Source organism: Sciurus vulgaris, assembly GCF_902686455.1.
Source record: "Sciurus vulgaris genome assembly, chromosome: 4".
Taxonomy (NCBI): Eukaryota; Metazoa; Chordata; class Mammalia; order Rodentia; family Sciuridae; genus Sciurus; species Sciurus vulgaris.
In genome coordinates this window covers 3,288,866-3,313,412 of record NC_136464.1, presented here as the reverse complement: position 1 = coordinate 3,313,412, position 24,547 = coordinate 3,288,866, and the positions used below count along the sequence as shown (strand labels likewise).

At 51.2% G+C, this 24,547-nt stretch overlaps 1 protein-coding gene across 3 annotated transcripts in view; it reads left to right on the top strand.

Annotated features, from left to right (window-relative positions):
* MGMT (O-6-methylguanine-DNA methyltransferase) overlaps positions 1–23,695 on the top strand; it is a 235,091-nt gene extending 211,396 nt beyond the window's left edge. For 2 of the 3 annotated variants that reach the window (XM_079137505.1, XM_079137503.1), the window contains exons 4-5: positions 14,801–14,940; positions 21,326–21,641. In XM_079137505.1, the coding sequence (XP_078993631.1) occupies positions 14,801–14,940; positions 21,326–21,532 (347 nt within the window). In that variant the 3' untranslated portion in view covers positions 21,533–21,641. Of the gene's footprint in view, positions 1–14,800; positions 14,941–21,325; positions 21,642–23,458 lie in introns of those variants that run through there. The other variant, XM_079137504.1, reaches the window with a different exon arrangement.
* Positions 23,696–24,547: the final 852 nt, after the last annotated feature.

Sequence of the window (24,547 nt, the reverse complement as noted above, 5' to 3'; positions counted from 1 at the left end):
AGCCTCCACAGTTGAATGAGAGCAGCACCAACTCTGCAGAGTGGATGTCAGGACTTGGGCATCTCACAGGGACAGTGGGAGATGGACTTCAGATTCCTTGAGAGCCAGAGCCAGGTCAGAGGTGAGCCTGGGCAGGCCACCACTGCAGCATCAGTGCCCTGCCACAGCTTAGTGCCTCCAGGAGCGTCCAGGTGCCCCTGCAGGCCTGAGGAATTACTGTATGCAGCATGTCTGTGGAGGTCCAAGTGCCCTACCTGGTAAACAGGTGCCTTCCAGGTGAGCAGACGTGCAGGAGGCCTCCCTGTCTTGGTATCGGTGGTTCTGAGACCACCACTTCTGCCTCTGTGGCTTCAGATCACTCCACACTTCCTGGAAGGGGTTTCAGGTTTGGGTGCAGGAAGTTCTGGGGTGATACTTCACATCTGTGGGATCCACGGTATCCCAGTCTCAGAACCAGAAGAGCCAAGTTCTCCTGGCAGGAAGTGGTCACTGGATGTCTTGCCCTTGCAGAAGTGATGAACAAGAGAAAATCGTCTGCATCCGAGTGTTTTCGGGGTGGAAACCTCCTCCTGCTCAGAAGCAGCTACCAGGGTCTGTTGCAGCCCCGCTCCCCTTACTAGTGGCATGGTGGATGCTGGGCCATCATCTCTGCTCTGTCTGGAATGCCCAGCTGACAGACTCCTACTCAGCCTTCACTGTCCATTCTGCTCCAGCATGTTCCCGATTGTCTTCTGCACCCTGGAGGACCATATCAGTGCTGGCCAGCCAATGTCACGTTTTTTTGCAGCATATCCGTAACGTGTTGGGAAATACTCATTTTTTCCACAGTGTGTCCTAAGCATCAGCTTAGCCTCTGTTCACCCATACAGGTCACAGTACATCACTGTTTGAGTCAGAAGCATCCCTGGGGTTCTCTGTAGATGGAGCCCTACATGGTCCTGACCCAGCTGGGTGCAGGTACTAGTGGACCATGACCTTCTCAACTGAGTCCTGATTCCGAGGGAGATTTGCGGGTGTTCCCACATCTCTCTCTGCCCCAGCCTGCTTCCTGGCTGAGCAGCTATGTGCCCCAATCTGATGTTTCAGACACCTGTGCTGAGGCCCTTTCACTTGGCTGGACAGGGCGTGTGCTAAATGAAAACACGGTTTATGTTGATCCCGAACCCTCGGGTCACCTGCAGCTCTCCTTTCCCTGCTTTCCCCATTCGTCCTGGGTCGTGGAGAACAAGGTCAGCTGTCCTCACCCAGGCAGCATTGGACCTCCCGGCCCCTGTGTCACCTGCAGAGCATGCATGGTGTGGCCTGCTGTGCTATGGGAACCTACCAGGCTGCTGGCGTTGAGCTGTGGACCGAGCCAGCCCTGCGTCCTTGCTCTGCTGACTGCCTAGCTTCTCAGTCTGAAAAGCAGAATGAATAGTTCTGAGACTGCACAGAGAAGTCGCGTGACTGCCTAAGCACAAGGTGTCGGTGCTCGACAGGTGCCCCAGGAGCGCTGGGAGGACGCCTGGCAGCACAGGAAGACTGGGCCTGGCGAGAGCTTGGGCAGCCTGTGGGGTCTCCAGAGCAGGGTGGAGAGGGTCGCCTGGCCGGTCGGGACCTCTGCTTCCGTAGGGTAGGAGCTGGGCCAGGGAGGAGGGCCTGCTTGTTCATCCTCATGCCCCACGGGTGTGAGGCCTCAGATGGTGACTACCATGTCCATCCACTGCAGGTTTTCTGGGCCATCGAGGTCCTGACCTGGGTGGGGGAGCCCTGGCCTTGAGCAGGGAGTGCTGGGCTTGTCTTCCTTCTAAGGAGCTCAGAGGACCCCATGTGTGGGTCTTCCAGCAGGTGGCCTGGGAGGCACTGCATTGGGCGTGAGGTGCAGGCCTCGGGGCTGGGGCACTTGCTTCCGGGTACCGGGCTCCAAGACGGGCAGAGCAGGTCGCCCAACGGGAAGCGTGTGTCCACAGAGCAGCGTGCGCAGCTGGGCTTGGGGTGCCGCTCGGTCCCCAGCTTGCCCAGCTCTGGCTGGCACCACGCCCAGCCACCCGACACCCCCTCGAGGACGGTACAGACACGGGCAGCGTCACCGTCACCCTGGCCAGGCCCTCACAGTCCTGGCAGCAGTGGTCAGCAGAGGCTTTGGCATGCAGGACCCAGGATCTCCCGGGCTGATGGCCGCATCCCCAGCCCTGCCCGAGAGGCTCGCCAGCTTCCCGGTGGCTGGGCTGGGAGACACCCAGGTGGTCAGTTCTAGGCCCCAGTTGCTGGTGGTACTGTCACCGTGTACCGCCACCTCCAGCAGCGCCTGCTCTGGTCGGGGCAGAGACCTTGAGGCAGGGCCTGTCCCCACGAGCTGGTCTGCTATGTGAGGGCATCGCGGAAGGGCTCGCAGGGGAAAGTTTTAGAAAACATGACCTAGATCCCACCCTGAGTGGGAAGCACTGCTCCCCGGGCCCTGAGCTTTGGGGAGGAAACCTCTTTGATTCAAGGAGAGGTGACTGGTATCCATAGTTCTCTTCATGTTCTTCAAAAATTTGTTTTTTAAATTAGCATAGAGTAGAATTGGCTTTCCCTGGAGTTCAGTCCTGTGGACTCCAGGACGTGTAGGGTTTTTGTAATGAGTACACAGCGAAGTTCTGTCCCCCGAAAGAGCCCCTCAGACACCCGACTTTAGGTCACCACCATCTGTCCTCCCCCACTTGGGTGTTGTCTTCTCCAGGTGGTCATCTAAGTGGCCTCAGACCGAGTTCAGCCTGTCCAGCCTGGCTTCCTTGACCCAGCTCGTTGTCTGAGATTTACCCAAGTTGTTGGGTCTGCAGTTTATTCCCTTTCATTGCTGAGTAATAGCCTCCACAGTAATGTGTCTCTGTTCGTCTGGGTTTTTTATTTTGGCCATTCTGACAGATATGCAATGGAGCTTTCTATGATTTAAACTTGCATTACTCTAACATCTACTATTTGGACTTTTTTTTTTTTTTTTAGTACCAGGGATTGAACACGGGGGTGCTTAACCATTGAGCCACATCCCTAGCCCTTTGCTAAGTTGCTTAGGGCCTTGCTAAGTTGCTGAGTCTGACTGTGAGCTTTGGATCCTCCTGCCTCACTCAGCTTCGTGAGCTGCCGGGATGACAGGGGTAGCCACCACACCCAGGGTATTTGAACATCGTTCTGGGTGCTGGTTCACCTGTACCCCTCCAAGACAGTAAATTCAAGTCTTCTGCCTACGTGTTAATTAGGTGACTGTTTTCTCACTGTGGAGTTTGAAGTTCTTCATATATTCTGGATGTGACTCTTAGGTTAGATATTTCCAGATATTTTGTCACAGCCATTTATTCCCAACACTGTGAATGTCCAACTACAGTTCATTGAAGCCCAGTTTTCTTTATTGGATCAGGTTCATGGTCACATGCCTAACCCCAGGTTGTGACTGCTTTCTCATATTATCTTCTAAAATGTCTTAATTTAATGTTACACTTTGATCTATGGTATAATTAAGTTAATTTCTAATGAAGCATGTGAGTTACATCCAGGTTCAGCTGTTTGCCGATGGATAAAGACTTAATCATGCACCACTCTTTGAAAATGATATTTTCTCCATTGGTATACCATTTCACCTTTTTCAAAAACATTTTTTCATATATCAGTGGATGTATTTTAGAAATTTCTATTCTGTCAATTTCAGTATGTGATCCTCTGAATACTTGATTACTAAAACAGCATACTAAGTCTTTAAACCTATCATGATTTCTCCAACTTTTTAGTCTTTTGTAAAATAATTCTATACTAGATCTTTTGCCTTTCATATTTTAGAATTAACTAGTCACCATTTACAATATAAGTTCCTCATATTTTTAATTGAATGACAATCAATAGATAATTTGTGGAGATTTGAAATCATTTAATACTGAGACATGAAGTTTATGAACGTGGTATATCTCTTAAGTTATTTTGTTATTCTTGGATTCTTTTTCATTAGCATTGTGTAGTTTTCAACAGATCTCACATAACTTGTTAGATTTACATCTAAGTATTTGGTTTTGGTTGGAACCCATATCATGTTATTGTGAGTTTGTATCAAATGACCTTGCTAAACTCACTTATTAGTTCTAAAACTGGGGGAGGGCTGTTTCCTGGATATTTTTCTGTAAGTAATCATGTTGTCTCTAAATAGGGACAGTTTTATTTCTTCTTTATAAAACGAATGTATTTCATGGTTTTTTTCTTTATTGCAATGGCTAGGACTACCACTGAGACATTGAGTCTTGAGAGAAGGCACTAAGATTTTCACAATCAAGTATGGTGTTATCTATCAACTTTTTGTAGAGATCTTTAGCAGGTTGAAAAGTGCATTCTATTCCTATTTTGCTGAGAACTTTTATGAAAAATGTTAAATTTTGTTAAATATTCTTTTCTGCTTCAATTGCCATGATTATGTATTCTTCATTAGAATGTTAATATGGTATGTAATATTAATTTATTTTAATAGGCTGTTTTTAGAATGGTTTAAGATTTACAGGAAAATTGAACTCAGTACAGAGTTCCCTGATATCCTACACCCATTCTACCCATTTATAATTATGCCATTTATATTTATTAGGATGACATTTATAATTGACATCTTACATTAATATGGTAATTTATTATAATAAGTGAGCCAAAGTTGGAACCTTATTATTAACTAAAGTCTGTACTTTATTCAGATTTTGTTAGCTTTTCCGTTCTATATCCCACCTCGGGTACTACATGATATTTAGTCATTAGGTGATATTAGGCTCTGCTCGGCTGTGGCAAGTTTTCAAGTTTTCCTTCTTTTAAATGACTAAACAGATTTTAGGAGTACTGAGCAGTTTTTTTTAGAATGTCCCTCTTTTGGAGTTTATCTGATATTATTTCCATGGCTAGGCTGTAGTTACTGGTTTGAGGTCAGAGGACTACAGGTAAAGTGCCATTTCCGTCAGATCATGTCCACATGAGTTGTCGCTGTTGATGTCGACCTTGATCACCTGACTGAGCAGTGTCTATCAGGTTTCTTCACCATAAAGCTATGCCCACTGCTCTCATCCGCGCTCTTTCAAAGGAAGTCTCTGTGCTTAACACACGTACAGAATGGGGAGCTACTCTTCTCCTCCCTCATTTATTTATTGTCATTTTGTATATCAGTATGAACTCATGGATATTCATTCAACACCACATTTTGCTGCTCAGATTGTTTCAGCATTGGCCATTGGGAGTTCTTTCAGTTTACTCCTCTGACATACACCCATTGTTGTGGTTGTTTGGGATTGATATTGTTTGTTCGTTTTCATTTTGGTTTTGAACATGTCGTTACTACAAAATGCTCCAGGCTCATCTTGAATATTTCCTGTTCTTGTCCTGGGGGTGGGGTACCATTTCTTGAAAGAATCCCTACTCTTCACTTATAAGATGATGTTAGAAACTAAGGTCTGAGCACTCACATGGGCTCATTACTGATGGGATGTTGTTACTTCCAAGTCTTTCAGCTGGCATATCACAGAAGTGGATGTGTATGCACTAGCCCATGTGCTATATGCATTACAAATACTTCCATAGCCAAGATCTGTGTTGGTAAGGAGTTGAACAGTAGGTCATACTGACATCTACAACTCTAGTGCATTAACTTCATGGATCATTTTTGCCCCTTCTGCTTGCTGATGTAATCTCTCACTCACATTGAGAAAATTGACATCCTTGATCCTCCATCCATTTAATTAGTTTTAAAGTCCAGGATATATATACAGCAATATCATGATTTTTACCATATATATATGTTCATGGAAAACAACTTTATCAGCTATAGTACAGTGCTTGTGTGCACTGCCTTCTTCCTTTAGAGACTCCACTTGTTTCCAGATTTACTTTAAGAAAAGTCAGCACACACACACGCTACCCAACAGAGTGAAGATGTTTCTTGCTTGAAATGTTGTCAGGTCCTTGTCACATAGCCCGGATTCCTTCCCAGGTCCCCGGTCTGCTGAATGCTGTATCACAGTCTATCTGCATACATCAGTTGGGCTTGCTCTCAGTACTGCCAGTTTCTGTGGTTTGGGAAAACATGTAATGTCATCTTTCCAGCCTTGTAGTGTCATACAGAATACTTTGGCCACCCTGAACTCTTCTGTGTTCTGCCTTTGCCACCCTTTTCTCCCCCGCTTCTTGTTCTCCTGGCAACAACTGATCTTCCTCTGTACAGTTTTATCTTCTTGTAGACCGTCACATAGTTGGGATTTTGCAGTGTGCACCGTTTGATACTGGCTCTTTCCACTTAGTGGTATACATTTAACCTTCCCTGTGTCTTTTGTAGCTTGATAACTCATTTTAATAATATTTCATTACATGGATACATTGTTAGATTGTTTGCCTGTTCTCTTATTGAATGGAAACTTGGTTGCTTAAAATTTTGACAAATGAATAAAGCTTCTGTAAACATCCACAGGCAAGGTTTTGTGAGGACATGAGGTTTCAATCCAGTTGAGTAAATACCTGCAAGTGTAATTTCTGCATCATGCACTAAGACTCTGTTTAACTGTCTTCCAAATGGATGCCACCATTTTTTATTCCCAACAGCATCCCTGATGTTCCACGTCCTTGCCAGCAAGTGGTATGGTCAGTTTTAGGATTTAAGCGGTTCTTATAGGGAGGCGTGTAGTCACATGTCATTGTTCAAATGTGCAATTACAGTATATTTCCCTAAGTTTATTTGTCATTTGTATTTGTTGTTTGGTAAGATTTGTGTTTGGACTTACCATTTTTAAGTTAAATTGTTTGATTTCTTGTTGGATTTTTAAGAGTTCTTTGCAAAACACATATCTGACAGAGGACTCATGTCCAAAATACACAAATATTTTTCTCTCAGACTGTTTGTAGAGTCCTCACGTGTTTCGTAGGAGTGTTCCATTTTAGTAAAGTCCAGCTTACCCAATTTTTTCTTTCATGGATCATGTATCCAAAAACTCTTCTCCAAATCCATGGTCACTTTTATCTCCTGCTCCTTTACCTTTTGAAAGGATTTTGACTTGGTCTTTTAGAGTTAGGTCTATGGCCTCTTCTGAGCTAATTTTGTAAAAGGTGTAGTCTGGATTCTCTTCTGCCCTGTAGCTTGGTTGTCATGGGACCGGCCGTTGAGATGATGACCTCTTCCCAAAGGCTGGCTCTGCTCTTTGTCAACAGCTGTGTTGCATGGTCAGCCCCATCCACCTGTGCCAACCTGCCTGCATTGCCATAGCTTCCCGTGCCATTATGATCAAATCTCAGATCAGCCTTACTTTCCAGTGACCATGTGTTTTGTTCTGGTTGTATGTTGCTACATTTATTTTGCCAATACTTTAAGAATTTTTGTGTCCATGTTCATAAGACATTTGATGCAGTTCATAGTGTACTCTTTTCTGCCTCCTTTTTCTGGTTTTGATATTGTGGTCATGCTGGTCTCAGAAATGACCTTGGAAAATGTTTTCTCCTTTTTTTAAGGGAAAGTTGATATTGATTGTATGTTGTTTCTTCTTTAACTATTAAGTAGAATTCACTGGTGAAATTATCTTAGTTCTAAAATTTTTTTTCATGATATTTTAAACTGCAGACTCATCTTCTTTAATCATGTATGATTACCCAGCCTGGCTTCATTTCATTCTGGACATTTCCATCACTTCCCCAGGGTGACTGCCACAAAGGGTGGAGGTCCTCTGGGAGGTGCTTGCTCTGCTCCCAGGATTTGTCCCTGTTCTGTCCGTTGGTCTATAGTAACCTGTGTGTGATCGCTGTGTCTTCTCTCCATCAAACTGTGCATCATGAGGTTGGGCAGGAACTTTCCACATCCATTTCCCCAGTGCTAATCATTACAGCCCCTAAAATGAGGATGGGACTCTATGGTTACCTGCAAAGACCCCAGCTGTGAAGTGGATCTGTGTCTAACTAGGGAAAGAACAAAAACAAAACTAACTAGGGAAAGAACAAAAATCCTGGTAGCACAAGATTGAATATTCTGTGCTGGGTTGTTTGTGAGCAGTGGTGGTATTGACTTTGTCTTACTTTGTTGGGAAGAAGGATTCAAATATAGAAAGTATGAACAAAACCACTCTGAAACAGATGCACAATGTCAGAAAAAAATCCAAGCTGTCGTATGAATTCATTTAAATTAATCTTATGTAAGATCACAAGTAGGGACTTGTGGGAAACGGGCCTTTTTTTTTTTTTTTAACAGTGACTTTGGGGCCACAACTGCTTATTTAGGCTTTCTTTCTTTCTTTCTTTCTTTCTTTCTTTCTTTCTTTCTTTCTTTCTTTATTTATTTATTTATTTATTTATTTATATGTGAGATGGGCCATGTGGGCCATCCTGTGCACAGAATGAAATGTGTAGAGGTTTGGTGGTTTGTAGTTTTCAATGAATTGGTCTATTTTACCTAAGTTGAATTTTTGTACACAGAGTTATTCATAGGAGTACCATATTACCTCTTAAATGCCTGTGGAGTTTCTTCTCCCTCCCTCTCTCTCCCTCTCTCTCCCTCCCTCCCTCTCTCTCTGCCTCTGCCTCTGCCTCTCTCTCTGGCAAGCACATCAGTCTTGCTAGAGATTCATTAATTTTTTTACAGGTTGTTTGAAGGAACCCCTATTTGACTTACAGAGTGTGCCTTTCTCCAGTTTCATTGATTTCTTCCCTTCATTATTTCCTTCTTTCAAATCATTTTGCAGTTTGGGGGTTTTTGTTTGTTTGATTGGTTGGGTTTTCTTTTTCTTAAGTTGAAAGCATCTCTTTTTTCTCATTTCTTAAGTTGGAAACTTAGAATATTAATTTGAGATCTTTCTTTGCAATATAAAGATTTAACACTATAAATTTCCCTGTAAGTATTGCTTTAGCTATGCCTCATGAATTTAACTTTTTCATGAATTTTCACATTTTTTCACTTTCATTCTGTTCAGTGTCTTTAAATTTCCCTTCAGGCTTTCTCTTTGACCCACAGTTTATTTAGAAGGGGCTTATTCACCGTCCAGAGATCTGGAGGTTCTCTGGTCATCTTTCTCGATTCATTTCTGGTCTGTCTGCAGCAGGATTCGAGGACACAACTGGTAGCTTGGTCCGTGGTTCCGGATACACTTGAAAAGCACATGTCCAGCTGTTCAAGCAGGGCATCCACAGATACTTATCAGTGCCAGGGACGGGTGGCACTTCTCGGTTAATCCCTGCTGGTTTTCTTCCAGCTGACCCCTTGGCTCCTGAGAGAGAAGTGTCCAGCCCAGAAGCGTGGCTGTGGGTCTGCCTGATGCTCTGGTTTTGCTTGGCAAGGAGCCTAACTCTTCAGAGTGGCCCACCACCCATGGAGCCCCTTCACCCTCCAGGGAGGTTCTCTGCCCCCAAGTCTCCGCGCCTCAGTAGCATTTGCTGGGGTGCCGTTTCCATCCTTGCCCCTTGACCTGCCTGGGGCTGGTGTCTGAAGTGGGTTTCTTCCAGACAGCACGCTGCGGGCTCCTTTCCTTCTGGGTCCTTGCTGGCCGGGGCCTCTGGGCCTGCTCAGACCGCGTCCACAGCACACTGACTCAGACGTTGGGATTTGGGTCCAGCCTTTCACTGTGGGTTTTGCTCCTTCTGTTTGCTCTGCCCCTTTCTTTCCTCCTTTTTGGCTGTTTTCACATTGTTTTGTATTTCATGTTCCTGTTGTGTTTTTTACCTTTTTCTCATCTTCAGCTTTTCCATGGATTGCTCCAGGGGTGGCAATGTTATTGTCAGTCACGTTGACACCTGGTTTTGCCAGGTTGGGTGGCCCTTTCGTCTCCCCCACTGTGACACGGTGCACATTGCCACTGTGTGCATTCACACCCACTCTGTGATAGTGTTCCTTTGTGCTGCATGCGGATTTGGAAGAACTTGAGAAGAATGCTTCATGCTCTCGAGCGTGCACACGGCTCTTCGTTCTGCCTGTTTGAGGTTGCAGGCTGCCCTCTGGCGCCATTTCCTTTCTTTCTGAAGAGCTGCTTTTAGCCGTCTGAAGATCAGGGCTACTGACAGCAAATCACCTCAGCTTTTCTTTTCTACCTGAATGCATCCCAACGTTAGCTTCCTTCCTCAAGGAGCTTCTGAGTTGCATACAGAATTCCAAGCTGCCAGCTCCAGTCCTTCAGCAGGCTGGAAGTGCCGTCTGCCTCCTCCGGCTGGTTCTGATGGATCCCACTGCCATTCAGGTCGTGCCCCCACGTGGAATGCGCTGGTTTTCTCTGTGGCCTTGAAGAACCTTCTCTCTGTCCTCAGCTTTCCGCCTTTGGTCACCGTGTGTCTTGGACTGGACTTCTTCAGGAGTGTCCTGCTTGTGGTTTGCTGTGCTTCTTGTATCTGTAGTTGTCTTCTGCCAAATCTGGAACATTCAGGTTGCTTTCTTTTTTTCTATACCACACTCTGTCTTTTCTAGCTGGGAATCCAGTCACATGAACACGAGTAGGTCTTTTAATTTTGTCCCACATATCCCCAAGGCGCTCCGTGGACTTTTTAAATACATATTCTCCCTGATCAGCTTGTGCTTCTCTTGGCTTGTCTGCAGTCATTCATTCCTTCTCTCTGGCGTTCTTATTCTGGCATTGACCCCATGAAGAGCGGTTTGTAATTTGGATTATTTATTTTTCAGTACTAAACTTTCCACTTCATGCTGAGGCTTTGGGTCTTCATTTGTTTCAAGAGTGTTTTCCCTTCTTGCCGCATTTTTATAACACACTTTAATGCTTTTGTCAACGATTTCAACTTCTGTGTCAGCTCAGCCTTGGCATGTGCTAATTATCTTTTACCAAGCAAGTTGAGACCTTTTTTTCAGATTATTTACACACTTAGGAATTTTGGATTGTAACCTGATCGTCTTGAATGAGACTCTGGGTCTTGCATAAGTCTCATGGGTAATGTTGGTACTTTTGTTTTAGGAGATGACCAACCTGATTGGGTTTAGCCCATAGGTCCAGCTGTCCTTCTGTGGGTTGTGATCCCCATGTCCATCCCATTTACGGTCCCTCTCTAGTCTGCCTACTTGTATACCATTCAGTGCCCAGTCTGAACTTGGTAGTGCCTGACCCTTATACCTGTTCTCAGAGTCTCTGGTTTATGGTCAGAACAACCTATGCACAGCTCAGAAAGTGGACAGCTCACCTGGACAGATAAATCCAGGAAAGTATAAACTTTTTGGTGTGTAAAGAACTCTTTGTCCCAGTCTCCTCATACCTTCCAATTCTCAGGACTCCCTTTTCCTGGTACAAAGGTGAGGCTTAATTTACCCCCACCCTGCTACATACTTTCAGTGACTGAACCCAGATGTAGGGCCAAGCAGCAGGAAGCCAGAGAGGAAGAAGCAAAGGGCTTGCCCATCTCCTGGGACCTCACCTCTTCTCCTTCTCAGGGGTCCGGCTCCTGACCCCAGGTTCCACTGCCCCACCATAGGATTACCGAGGCACGTGCTTTGAGGCGACAGCAGTGGGGCAGTGCCTCCTCTCTAGTTGCTGCTGATTTCAGCACTCAGGTTCTAGGAGGGGGTTCAGTGGAAGGGCCTGGGGCCGTGTGCAGACTCCACCTCACCTGGAACCAGAGCCTCCATCACCATGTTTCAGCTTCTTTCCCCAAAGCTTATTCTGGCTGCTCTTGATGGTCAGGCAGCATCTGGCCAAATGACCATGACTCATGCCAGCTCCAAAGGAGTCCTGTATCTGGCTACCTGTTGCTGGTGCTGTGGTAAGGAAATCCTGCAGGAACTGGGTGCTGGCCTCTGTGGCCAGCCGAATGCACGGCCACGGCACAGCTCCTGGGCTGTGGGCAGGGCCCTGCATTGCACGTGGCCCCTGCACCTGAGAGCGTCTCCTTACTGCGTCCTGGCCGAGGAGGAGCGCCAGCGCTGGGTCACTGACAGAGGCCCCTCTTGGAAGCTGCACCCCTCTGCAAAGGAAAGGAGCTGCGAGGGTTGCAACAAGCTCAGGCCCTTCCCACTGGGACATGGACGTGCAGGACTGGCCTTGCTCCTGGTTGGGCTGCTCCATGCCCAGCTTGGTGTGCTGGGAGCCCAGCACCTGTTGGATGGGGCAGCTCTTGCCATGATGATATCACAGAAGGGCAAATGCCCAAGACAAGGAAAGGACTGGCCTGAGATCAGCAGGGCAGAGCCAGGCTGGCCCCTACCTGCTTCCTCCTGCTGCGTCCCTGGTGCACGGTGGCATCTGCCCTATCAGAACCACTGGTGGCTGAGTTGGTTTAAGCACAAGAGTGAAGGCGGCCCACACCCAGGCCCTGCTCCACTCCCCAACTTGTGGAAACCTGTCCACCACAACAGCAATGTCCTCCTAGCCTGAGTGGAAAACAGCCTCCAGCCTCTTGGCTGATGAGGCAAAGTCCCAGTGGATTTGGTTAGAGCATGTGTTTAAGGAGCCACCCAAGCCAAAATGAGAACAGCCACGTCCTAGATGGGGGAGCTCTGAGACACAGGTCAGCCTCCATCAGAGTCTGTCTTGACCCAGCCTTGTCAACATGGCCAGGTTCCTGGGCCTGGAACAGGCTGCAGAAGGGGTGAGTCTGGAAAGAAAGCAGGAGGGGAGAGCAAAGGAAAGGAACACCAGAAGGTGGCGTGCAGAGACCGCCTCCCACAGCCCTGGGGCCCACTCCCTGGAGAGCCATCCTGGAGAAGGATGGTATTTTAGTGGTTGTCCTTTGAGCCACCCAAAATGACTGGGCCACTGAGGACTTACGCAGTCACTTCAAGACTCAAGAAATTCTGTTTTCCGCACTGATGTGTGCTGATTTTATGAGTGAATTTTCCTGCGCTGTAAGACGATGTGCCAGGAAGCACCGGCCCCGCTTGCACACAGGTGCAGTGCAGCTGTCTACTGTGCCCAGGCTGGGCTGGAGGCTTTGCCTTTGAGAGCTGCATAAACTCATTAGTGCCCTTGCTCCCTACAGGGCGAAACGGAGTTTCGAGATACATTTGTAATAAGATGTGCTCAATTGCGTAGTACTGCATCCTTTGTGTGTACCAGTTAAGAAATGGTTTCCCAAGATGAGCCAGCAAGGAGTGAGCACGTGTGGTGCGCTGTCCTACGCGGATGTATCATTGGTCCGCTGTGTGCAGTCTTCCACCTAGAAGGTACTGTGTGACCTGGCATCATTTGCCAGAGCAGAACTCAAGGGCACTTCTCTTTCTCGGAACCGCTGTGCTCCAGGGGGTTTCCTGCCTCGCTTCATTCCGACAGGTTCAGGGAAGAGTTCCAGGCTGTTTTCCCAGAAGCCTCTGCTGTGTCCTCACTTGGGTCAGAGCACAGAAGACGGTCCACCAACCCTGCCCTCCAAGGAGGTGTCCAGGGCTGTGCTGCTGTCTTTCCAGGACAGCCGCCCAAGATCTTTCTGCAAGTGACACCAGGCTGCCGCGCCTCTCGCCACCTCGCCTTCTCCTGTTCCCTTTTCTTTAAGTTGGATGTCACAACAACAGTAACAACCGTGATTAGCAGCGTGACTTCAGACCCCTTCTGAGGGGCGACAGTAAACAGTCTGTTTGCCCAGGGAAGCCTCGCAGCGCCCAGCACTCACAACCGTGCTAATGAACCCGGAGCTGCTAATGCGGTTTCTTCAGTTAAATTGATTCATGAATTTTGAAGAGAACATTATCTAATGAATTTTCTTTGAATAGAAAGCAATTAAAAGGACAAATCAGTCTGATTAACCCCAAAGTCACCCTCCTGCCACAAATGGTGTACAGTTTGAAATTATATCATAAAAAACTAGAGCACATTTGCTATCTTTGTGCCCTCTACTAATCCATGTAAATTAATGAACAACAAAGTTAATTTCTTTGATGACCCTTTTCTAGCATCACCTGGATTATGCTGATGTTTAATTTGCTTAATGTTATAATAAAGACTAAACAGATTTTTTTCCCAGTGAAGTGATTATCGTTCCCTTCAGTTAAGAAGTGATTTTTATTATTTAACACGCATGTAAGGGTGTGTTTCCTTTAAGAGCCACGTCGCACTTTGCCAGCCTGGCACCGGGCGTCATGAGCGCTCTCGTGGAGGACTCTGCGGCGCTCCTGCCCGGGAGGCCTCCCCTTGGTCGCTGCCGTTCCGACGAGCCTGCCCTCAGCGCCGAGCCTCTGGGACGGAGGACGGGGCTCTGTCTGCAGTGCTCCCGAGCCGCCGATCCCTTCTGGAAAGACCTGCGTGTCCGTTCAGAAGGGCCTCCTCCGTGCCGGGTTTCTGCCTAGGCACTGGACGCCTAAAACCAGAGGTGGAGGAAAGAAGGTGGCCGTGGGTTCCGCTGGTCCTTCCTGCAGAGGACACAGCTCATGCATTTGATGTGATGTGAGGAGTCAAGTAAAAGGGAGACCGCTGTTTTCATGGTGTGGCCCTATTTGCCAAGGTCCCCATCACCCTGCTGCCGTAGTGCCTGCCGTCGGGAGGTGTGACTGCGGCCGTCTGCTGGAAGGGCGGCCAGCATAATGTCACGCACAGCCTGCCTCTGGCTCCTCTTTCCTCTGCCCCAGCTGAAGCTGGAAATGAACCAGCCGTCCACAAGGTTTCCGGAAGGTGGGCGGCAGGCACTCCCGGGATCCCTGGTTGAATGGTGCCCCACGCACACGTGCGGCCCGCCATCCTGCGGAGCGCGGTGGGATCGAGGCGCCGGCCAGCGCGTTGTGCCTGCCTTGACAGGGCGCCGGGCGCCGCGGGAGGCCGGCTTTTAATTGACTGCAACACCTCTGTTTGTGTCGTTGCATTTTCCGTCCCCGGACTGGCAGCTATTTATATCAGAGCCGCTGGCACCGTTTGTACAAATACGTCATTTGTATCCTTCCTTTCAGATTCATTCACCAGACAGGTGTTATGGAAGCTGCTGAAGGTTGTGAAATTCGGAGAAATGGTTTCTTACCAGCAATTAGCAGCCCTGGCAGGCAACCCCAGAGCAGCCCGCGCCGTGGGAGGAGCCATGAGAACCAATCCTGTAAGTGGCGGGCAGGGCCTCGCGCGTGCGCATGGGCGAGGCGTGCGGCTCCGTGGAGGAGCGAGGCACCCTGGTGGGCCCATGCGCCCCAACCACTGGAATCACTGGTCACCCCGGCGAGCACGGAGGGAGGAGGGCGGGACCTGGGTAAATGGCGATGGAAGAGCCTCCATGCATTTATTTGCTCGTTCATTCCTCAGTGCAGCGCGAGGCATGTGGGGTGCCTTTGGCGGCCGGCACTCCAGGTGCAGACTGCGGCGGGCAGAGCACAGAGCCACGAAGGCTGTGCATCAAAGAGGCCCCACCTCCCCCGGGGAACGAGACCCTGTCTCACCAAAGACTGACAGTGGCCAGGCAGTGTCTCACCCGGGGCTCCTCCCCGGAGTCCTCGTGCGTCCCCACTCCTGTGAGTCAGTGGTCAGGTCTGACTGAGCGCCAGGTTCTCAGACCAGGAGCCTCTGGCCCTGATCCTGGAGGACCAGTGGGCTCCCCCCACCCCCTTACTCTATCAGGGCTGCATCCCTCCCAGTGAGCAAGGGGGTGGAGGCCAGACCCGGGCCCCAAGGACTGGAACCCAAGTGTGGACAGTAAGGGCCCCCCTGTCCACACAGCATGCCGGAAGAGCCCCTGGAACATTCCCACCTGTCAGACCCTCCCAGAGAAGGTGTGCTTCTCTCTGAGCCCTCTGCGTCTCCAACCTGATAGAAGAATGCCACCTTCCCAGGGAGAGCAATGTGATCATCGCATCATGGGATGAGAAATTACTAAATCCAATAGCCCTCACTTTTTAAAGCATTGCTGTGTTTTCAAAACTATCTCCATCCGTGCTCACAGGGGAGAAGCAGGCGTTTTCACACCACAGTGCTGCTCCCGCCACATGCTGCAGCAGCCCCAGGGCAGAGTCCTCTGGTTTCTAGGAGATGGCAATTATGTAGCCCTTTTGCACAAGACACATTGTTGTTCTTGAAGAAGCAGCTCCTGTGGGTTTATGGTGGAGCACATTGTCTCTGTGTGAACCCTGGTCAGGGAACATTCTCTGCCATATTGAAAGACGCCCAATTGTGTGGTGGGAGATGCAACACGAGCCACGCCCGCTCAGCTCCTATGGGCGATGGCTGCTAGTGTCAGTGTCTTGTCTTGTCCCTGAGCTGCATGTGGGCTGCACACCACTGGTCCCACATGCACTGAGGGTCTTGTTACTGTGCCTGTGCGATGCTTCCCGATCAGATATCTGAAGGTGGTTTCTACGTCTCTCAACAAAGCCCATTCTCCATCCTGGCTCTGGAAGGCCACCTTCCTCTCCCAGGTTGTGGCTCAGTTGAGTCCTGAGCTCCGCTGTAGGTGAGAGGCAGCTCGGCACTGCTGCTCTGTGGCTCCATGCGCGCCCGTGAGAACGTGCTCACGCTCCCCGCCCTCCCACGCATGGCCGCATCCCCTCCTGAGGCAGCTTCTCCTCTGCACGCCCCAGGGGTAGAGCAGGGCTTTCTTGTCTCCCCGTGGAGGTTGACTCCCTCCGGAGGCCTGGCCTGCCCTGCAGCAGGAAGCGGAACGCAGGTGATGTGCTGGTGGATGGAAATGTCCTTTCGTGCAGTTCCTTCTCACACACAAAGGTGGAAGCTGTCCCTTCGGTGGGTGCCAACGCCGCTCGCTCCCTTGGTGTGCAGACCGACTCCTCTGTGGCTAAACACGCTCCGTGGCCAGTACGTCCAACCTCCCACCTGCTTTTGTGATTCCAGCAGCTCCTCCTCGCCCTCTGTGATGGAGATACCGTGGCTGGTTAGCGACCTGCTCCTGGCGATATTCAGAAACATTTATTGTTCTGCAAACCAGCGTGACTCTCCCCTGCTATTAATCTCTATGAACGTCTCTGTTCAGACACAGCCCCAGTCACTGAAATTTATAAAATAGGGTCTCGCTGGGCTTTAAACTCTTAATGCCCACAAAGTGCACATATGGACGTCCCTGTCACGTGCTGAACCAGGAAAGGAGGTGCCAGCCAAATCAGAGGGAAGGTTTCTGGGCACCTATCTTTCACTCTCGGTACCCCCAACCCTCCTGAGTCAGGACAGCCTCTGTGTTGGGGGGCCCTTCTGCACGCTCCTATCAGTGCCAGCAGGTGCCATGCCTGAGCAGCTTCAGGTGGCACACAGGCGTGCCCCAAGTGCTGGAGCCAGATAACCTGACGCTGTGCCAGGCCTGGCAGCTCAGGCCAGGTTCCCCCCACGCTGCACTGCAGGCCTCCTTAGTGGGACTGGGGCGGTCAGGAGGCAACCCGTCAGACAGCCGTGCCTGGCGTCCCTGTCCTCAGTGGGTGTCTCCTGGGTGAGCTGACATATCCCCAGACAGAGCACTGTGTGTGCCACCTCCTCCCCAGCAGCACCAAGTCAAGACAGGCTCATGGGAAACACGCCCCATGTCGGGCTGAGCAGAGCAGGTGTGTTGGAGAGTAGAAATGGATTCCGAGTGTGGCACTAGGAAGCTCCGCGTGTGACCCTTCCTTCGGTGGCTCTCAGTAAACGGGACCAGTGTACGTCACAGCACTGGCCGTTGGCATGGGTTTATCTCCCCACCACCCCCATCCAGGGTCGGGGACGGGTTTTGTGGTGTGGGAGTCACCTCCATCTTAGAGCTTGAGTTGGCCAAGTTTTCTGGCAGGACTCGCCACCCTGGGGGAAGGTTGCCCCCTACCCTGCAGGAGAGGATGGTCAGTGGCCCACGACATGGAACTGGAGAATCTGCCTTCCCACCACCACACCCCCTTCCGTTCTATCCCGAGACAGAATTTGCTAAATGCAGTTCAGAGGCGATCAATACGAGCTCGGAGAGTTTCCCACCTTTTTTAAACAAACATTCCTGAGGAGTGAGTTTGCTTGCAGATCGCCATGAGCGTTGATGACCCCCGAGTCCTGTTCTGCCAGCCACCCAGATGGCTGTTGATAAAGATTTAGCATCATGTTCTAAGTGTCAGGGTTGTCAGTGGAGCTGAACCATTTGACCAGAAGAAGAAAACGCACAGGGAGCTATTGATTACAGCTTCTCCGTGTCACTTGTTCACCAGGATTTAGGTATTGATGAGGCTGCGAGTGAAAACAAGCTTTTTCCCTTGTGGGCTCTGCCCGGAAGAACAAAGGCGAAGTTGGAAGAAATACTCAGCCAGTTCCAGAATCAGAGGGATTCCATTATTGATTGAAAGGCCCCTTCATGTTATTTTTGTTGGAGACAAATCTATGGGTTTGGAAGTTTTATAGCATTTGAGAAAGGGTCTGCATAAGTGATGGATTCGCGTATTGGATGAATTAGATTTCACAGCATGAAGATTCCAATGCAGCTGTGATATTATGAGCTTCTTGCTTATTGATAAAAATTACATTTTATGCAGCACAGGCTTAAGGAAGAGAGCGCAGAGGGTGCAGATCCTTTGAAAATGCCCTCCGGGTCCCAATAAATTTTAGTAGGTTTCATTGTTGTAATAGTTGGAAACCTGCCACCAAAACTGATGAGAAGCAGTGTCCCTGTTTCTAGTGGTAAGACCAGTGCCCATTTGATAAGTCACCTGCTCCCTATCCACATGTACTTAAGATGGAGACTGGCCCTAGCTGTCATGTAATTGCTCTGTGCCATCCGTCCCAGTGTCTGCATTGATACACCGAAGGAGGAGGGGGTGGCTCGTCTTACTGATTCCATAACCTCATAGCTCAGGGAAGGAAAAACATCAGAGCTCAGATGTGGAATCTGCTGTTAGGTAAGAACATGGGATTGGGCCTGAATGTCCACAAACTCAGTTGAGTTACACACCCACATCTCTTCCAGTCCAAACTGAGAACGGGGTATTTTCTAATACTGTCCTCGATCTAACTGTCAAAGTGACTGTTACGCTGGGTAAAAGCCATCAGATTAAATGTCCATTCTCAGTGTTTCCTGCTGCTCCTTCCAAGAAGGTTGGGGTCAGCTGCTGCATGTCACGATGGTAACCCAAAACTTGTATCAAACTAGGTAGGCCAAGTTCTATGAGGTGAGGGAAGCCGCCCCATCATCTGCCAGCACAGTCCACCCCCAACAAGGTCCCACCACCACTTGAAGAGACAGTGTGTGCCTGGAGCTGTTGGGCAGCCCTGAGTGGGCTCAGCCCACTTGTCTCTTAGCAGCTGTGTGAACTTGGGTTTGACGCCTGGCCTGGGTGTGCTCAGAGAGCCCTCCACCTGGGTCTAAAGGATGGATTGTCAGTACAGGTTACCTGCTCCCACTGACCTTGTTAAGCACAGCGTCCAGGATGTGGGCTGGGACCTGCATCCACGGGCCCCAGGGGCACACTTGGCAAGTGAGGGCATGGGGGTGACAACAGGTTGCCTGCCTGCTCCAAGGCCTCAGGCAGAGAGTTTCAGGTGCAGAGCCTGGAGGCTCCAAGCCCGTGTGGCCAGCACTTCTACTTTGTCCAGCACACTTACTTTGGTGACTGGGGGACGGCAGGGCCTGGAGAGTTCTGAGCCAGAGGAAGGGAAGGTGGGAATCAGGTGGGTACCAGCAGCAGCCTGGGAACACTTGCCCATGGGGTCCTGCTGGAATGACCGTTTCCTGTCAAGCAGGGCACTCGGAGCAGGGCAGCCTGGGGGTGTCCCAGACACCCCGCTCCAGCCCAGACACCTGCTGTGCACCTTCCTGTGTCAGGAAAGCTCAGAGCCTTCCAGAATGAGATGCTGGGCAGTCAGCACCCAGGTGTTCCCCTTGGACTGGGGACAGTTACACATTCGTAGCTGTAACTATCCATGGTGTGCTGTGTACTGTTTCACTATCAACCAAAAAGAAGTAGGTGACCAGAAGTCATCCACCCACTGTAGCTTCCTAGGGGTAAATTACATCCCCAACTTTTCTACCTGTGCTCTGAGCCAAATGAGGAAATGATGGAGGATGCCAAGATTTATTACCTTTACTCGGATGAAAACAAGATTGGAGAACGGCATGACCAGAGCATCTTCCAGTAACTGTCGCCAGAATCAGACCCCTGTCTGCAGTCTCAGTGGCTGGGCTCAGGCCTCCCCAGACCAGGCACGCACAGACCCTCTCTCCAGAGACATCAGAGCACCCTCACCAGGGGACAGGCCAATCACCTGCAGGAACCCACAAGGTGCTGAGCTGGACGTTCCATCCCTCCCTCCTCTGAGTGAGAGTGGGTGAGGCCAGAAGCAGCCCTCACAGGGAAACAGAAGGCCAGGGTGGCTCCCCCGTCTCCACAGACTGTGGGCCATGGAGTGCTTCTTGTCACACAGCCCAGCCACCAGTGCAAGGCAGACTGTCCCTGAGGGCCACCACTGGAGAAGGCCCACACCCTTCTGCAGAGAATAGAACTTCCCTCCTCCTGGCGGGCTGGGCTGCGGAGGCCAGCCTCAAACAGGACCATCGCCCGTGTGGCTGCAGGAGCAGGGAGCACAGCCACTTGGCCGTGAGCCTGGCCTGGAATCCTGCACTCTCAGGCTCTTGGCATCCAGAACCTTGGATCCGGAATGTCAGCCACAGATCTGCGTGGTCCTGACCTCAGGCCAGGAAAATACTGGGCTGGGTCCTGTCCTTGGAGCCATCTGAAGACAAGTTGGGCACTCTGGGGTTTTCCTGCCTGCCCCACCTCTGGGGCCGGTGTGAGGTCCTCTCACACTGCAGGTGAGTTTGGGCACTGGCTCAGAGCACACAGACCCAAGTCCACAGCACTGTACCGACATCGTGCCTTGGTTACCTGCGGAGATTGTCTGTGTGACGACATGGCTTGTTTTCCCTGCCAAGTGGCCTGCCTTTGGTGGCACTATGCTGGGTTGAGACAGGAGTATAAGGACTCAGTATGCCTCTCAGGCTAAAGAGCTGGGAGCAGCCCTGTCGCCCCAAACCATCTGAGTGGGGAGGCCCAGCACCCTGGGTCTGACGCCTTGCTGGGACAGAGACGCCAACTGACCATGCCCCACTGCCAGGTGGGCTGGCTTTGGAATGGAAGCTGGTATCTCTCAGAGCCCTCTGAGTTCCCAGAGGGCAAAGGAGAGTAAACGTATCCCAGCACTTGGGACACGTGTAGATCTGGCCAGCTGTTCCTATAAAGGGCCATAGTGGGTCATTTAGCCTGGAAAAGCAGCCACAGAGGACGTGTGACTGAAGGGGTGATTGTGCGCCAATAAAACCTTATCTGCAAAACCAGGAGTGGACGACATGGGGTCCACAGCCAACCATCCCTGGGCTGAACTTGACCTGTGAAAGACTGTCCTCCCTGAAACTTCCTGATATCGCCCGAGGTTCCGTCTCGCAGATCTCGGAAATGGAATCTTAACTACTGACAGCGTGCATGCTAACCTAGTCCTCGGGACATTTTCTCCTCCCGATCTTGATGGTGGTGCCCTCTGTTTTTCAGGTCCCCATCCTCATCCCATGTCACAGAGTGATCTGCAGCAGCGGAGCCTTGGGCAACTACTCTGGAGGACGGTCCGTGAAGGAGTGGCTTCTGGCCCACGAGGCTGACCAGGCGGGGAAGCCAGCCTGCAGGGTGTCGAGTCAAGGCGGGACCTGTCTCGGGGCAGCCGGTAGCACCAGTGGCTCCCAGCGTGCTGGCCGAAATTGAGTGTGTGTATTTGAAGTGAACATTTGAGTGACACATAAATGTAATGGTGCACCCGAAGCAGGATGCGTGTGGCACCACTGTATTAAAAGAGCGGATGTGTCCCGGGGGACGTGGCGTGTTTGCCCTTTCTTGTTTCCACACTTTACAGCAGAATGAGTTCAAACGGCCGGCCGGCGTGCATGCCCTGGGTTCTCCAGGCTAACGCAGCCATTGTTCCATTTTCAATGCCCATTAAAATGGGAACAGGAGAGTGGGGGAGGCCTGGCGAGCCTTAGGCCCCTGCCCGGGGAGGCAGAGCAGCTGGCACCCACAAGCAACAGCTGGCTGCCCGGGGCCCCACTCGGGTTGTCCCAAGTGTCCACACTGAGCAGCTGGCCCCACCCGGCAGGCTCCCGGTCCTTCCTGGGCATCTGCCCCACTGAGGTGATGCCATGTGGTTCTCAGCGTCCACATGAGTCTCCCTGCAGGAAGGGCCAGGCAGGGAACAGGTGCCTGCAGAGGTTCTCTAGCCCTGCTTCCGACTAGCAGGAAGGCAGTGCAGGACAGATCTGCGCACCCTCTGCACCGGAGAAAGTAACCATGTCCCAGCAGGTCGGAAGCAGTGCTCTTGGGATGCGGCTTGGCTGCGCGGACCCCTTTCTGGGCCAGCAGGTTTCCCCCAGCCAGACCCCGGGCTCTCTTGCTTTCCTCTGGGCGGCATGTAGGGAGGGACATAGGCCTGGGGGCGCCCCAGAGCTGAGCCTGGAAGTCCAAGTCCACACGTGGAGGTCAGCTCATGCCGACAGCAGCCATGGTGACTGTGTCCAGCCTGCCATTGACCCCGTCTGACACTTGATGCTCATGTCATCCTCTTAGCTTGACATAAAGTTTGCCTGAAATGGAGGGAGGCCAGTAGCTCAGGGTGGAGAACAGAAGCCACACCCGGCCGTGCGGGAGAAAGCCACTTTCACCCCAGGCTGCGACGGCCGGACCACAGCAGGGAGGCGCCAGTCACCGAACCCTGGAAGGACACACAGCCTCATCACGTGCACAGTCGGGCTGTGTTTAGCATCACATGTCACCTTAACACCACAGAGAACGAACTTGGGCCCTTTCTCCCCGATTCACCATTCACTGTATCTTCATCTTACATTAGCCAGACTAACTCTGGGCGTTTCCTTGAACACAGCGGCTGGCCAGCACCGTTCGTCCCGAGCGTGGTGGTCCTTGGTCGCTCTGAAGTGAGGCGCGCCACCCTCTGATGATGGTTCTGTAGACCCCTGGTCTCAGGACAGCCCTGAGCAGCATGCTGCGCCGCGCATACCAGCACCGTGCGGTCTGGCCTCACCAGGTGTCCCTGCACCTTTCTGCCCTGGTGTCACTGTGAAGGCAGAGGGGCCTAGACGTCTCTATACGACATGTCTGGGAAGACGTGTTGTGGGGGCAGGTGCCCTCTGCCTCGGGCTCCATGGCTCAGTCGTGCTGTGCACCTGGCCCCCGACACCCTAGAGTCCAGGAATTGCTGCCTTTGTCCTCAGCCTGAGTAGAACAGGGTCCTGGCTCCCAAATGCAGCTCAGACCTGTGCCTCCATGTGTCCTGTGTGTATGCATTCCAACAGAGGGCGCTGTGGCTGCAGAGTGCGGGGGAGACCCCAGCCCCGATGCTGTCGAGTGAACTTGACAGGCTAGCGCCCAGAGGGTCCCGAAGACGCCCTCCTGGGCGGGGAGCCCCTGAGAGCCCTGCACCGGGAGCCTCCCCTGCAACCTCCATGTTTCCATGTGGGGCCAGGCTGAGAGGAGGAGGGCTGTGTGACCAGTGAGGGCCGAGCCCCAGCATGTTGGCGCCACCGGGGGACCTGGCAGCTTCGTGCAGCCTGGACCGGCAGGCGGGCCTGCGTGGGCCGCGCCCTGGAGCCGTGCAAAAGCCACGTCTGTTCTGTCTCCCAGGGTCTCCTCGGCGCTGTCATATCAGGCTCCACAGATGCCCCGAGGTGGCCGTTGACAGAGGCAGCGGGACTCACACCACATGGCCATGTACTGCTGCAAGGACAAGCTCTGCAGAGGCGACATGAAACGCCAGCACGGCTTGCCTAGAGCCGCTGTGGCTCAAGGTTACGGCGCAGCTTGTGCAAATAAAGAGGAAAGGAAAGGCATAAAGAAATACGAAAATATTTTCCAAATAAAAAGAAATGTCGAAACAAGAAAGCTGTGTTCTTTGGCCTCAGCCCCAGGTCCCCTCACCTGCCAGGTCTCCCGGCCAGAGCTGTGGGGCTTTGAAAGCTGACACGAGATCATGGCTCGGCTGGCTCTGCTGCCTCTCATGTCCCCAGAGGCAGGGTGGCGAGACTCAAAGTGCCTTTGCTCCTGGGGTCCACACTCGCAGCTGCAGGCCAGACTTGCAAGTGCATGAGCTCTTACCCCGTCTCTCCTCATTGGGGACTCAACAGCATGGGGGAGGACTGTGGAGTGACAGACGTAGGTGTCACCCACTTCACATCTCGTGGCATGTCACAAAGTGACAGCCTAAGTCTGACTTCGTCACGCCCAAAGACGAGAACCTAATTGTGCAAGGAAATCTGAAGGATTCTTGCAAGAGGGGTTGCTACGGACTATAGTTGTGCAGCTCTGGAAGCGAGTGGTAGGCAGCAGGCGTTTGGGGGAGGCGGCAGTCTGGCCTTGTCAGTAACTGAATGGTACTTTTAACTCCTGACCCCCCTCGTCTGGCAGACAGCTTCCTGAACAACCTTAGCTGTGGGCTGGAGATCCAGATCAACATCTCTCTTCCTCAGCTGCTGCTCCCTTCTGCCTGGTCACCCAAATCCAGTGACCCAAGCGGCCCAAATGTGTCCAGCGTGGGTGCATTCAACTTAAAACCATCAGGCAGTGTTTCCTCCGTGGTTTGTGAGACCACTTATCCCAGAGCTTGCTTCCTGTAAACGTGCAGCCCGAGATCGGAAGCCCACGTGTGGTTGTGGTCCTCAGTGGCCCGTGAGTGGCGGGAGCCCCGGGGGGTAGGGGGCGGTCTGGGCAGGCTGC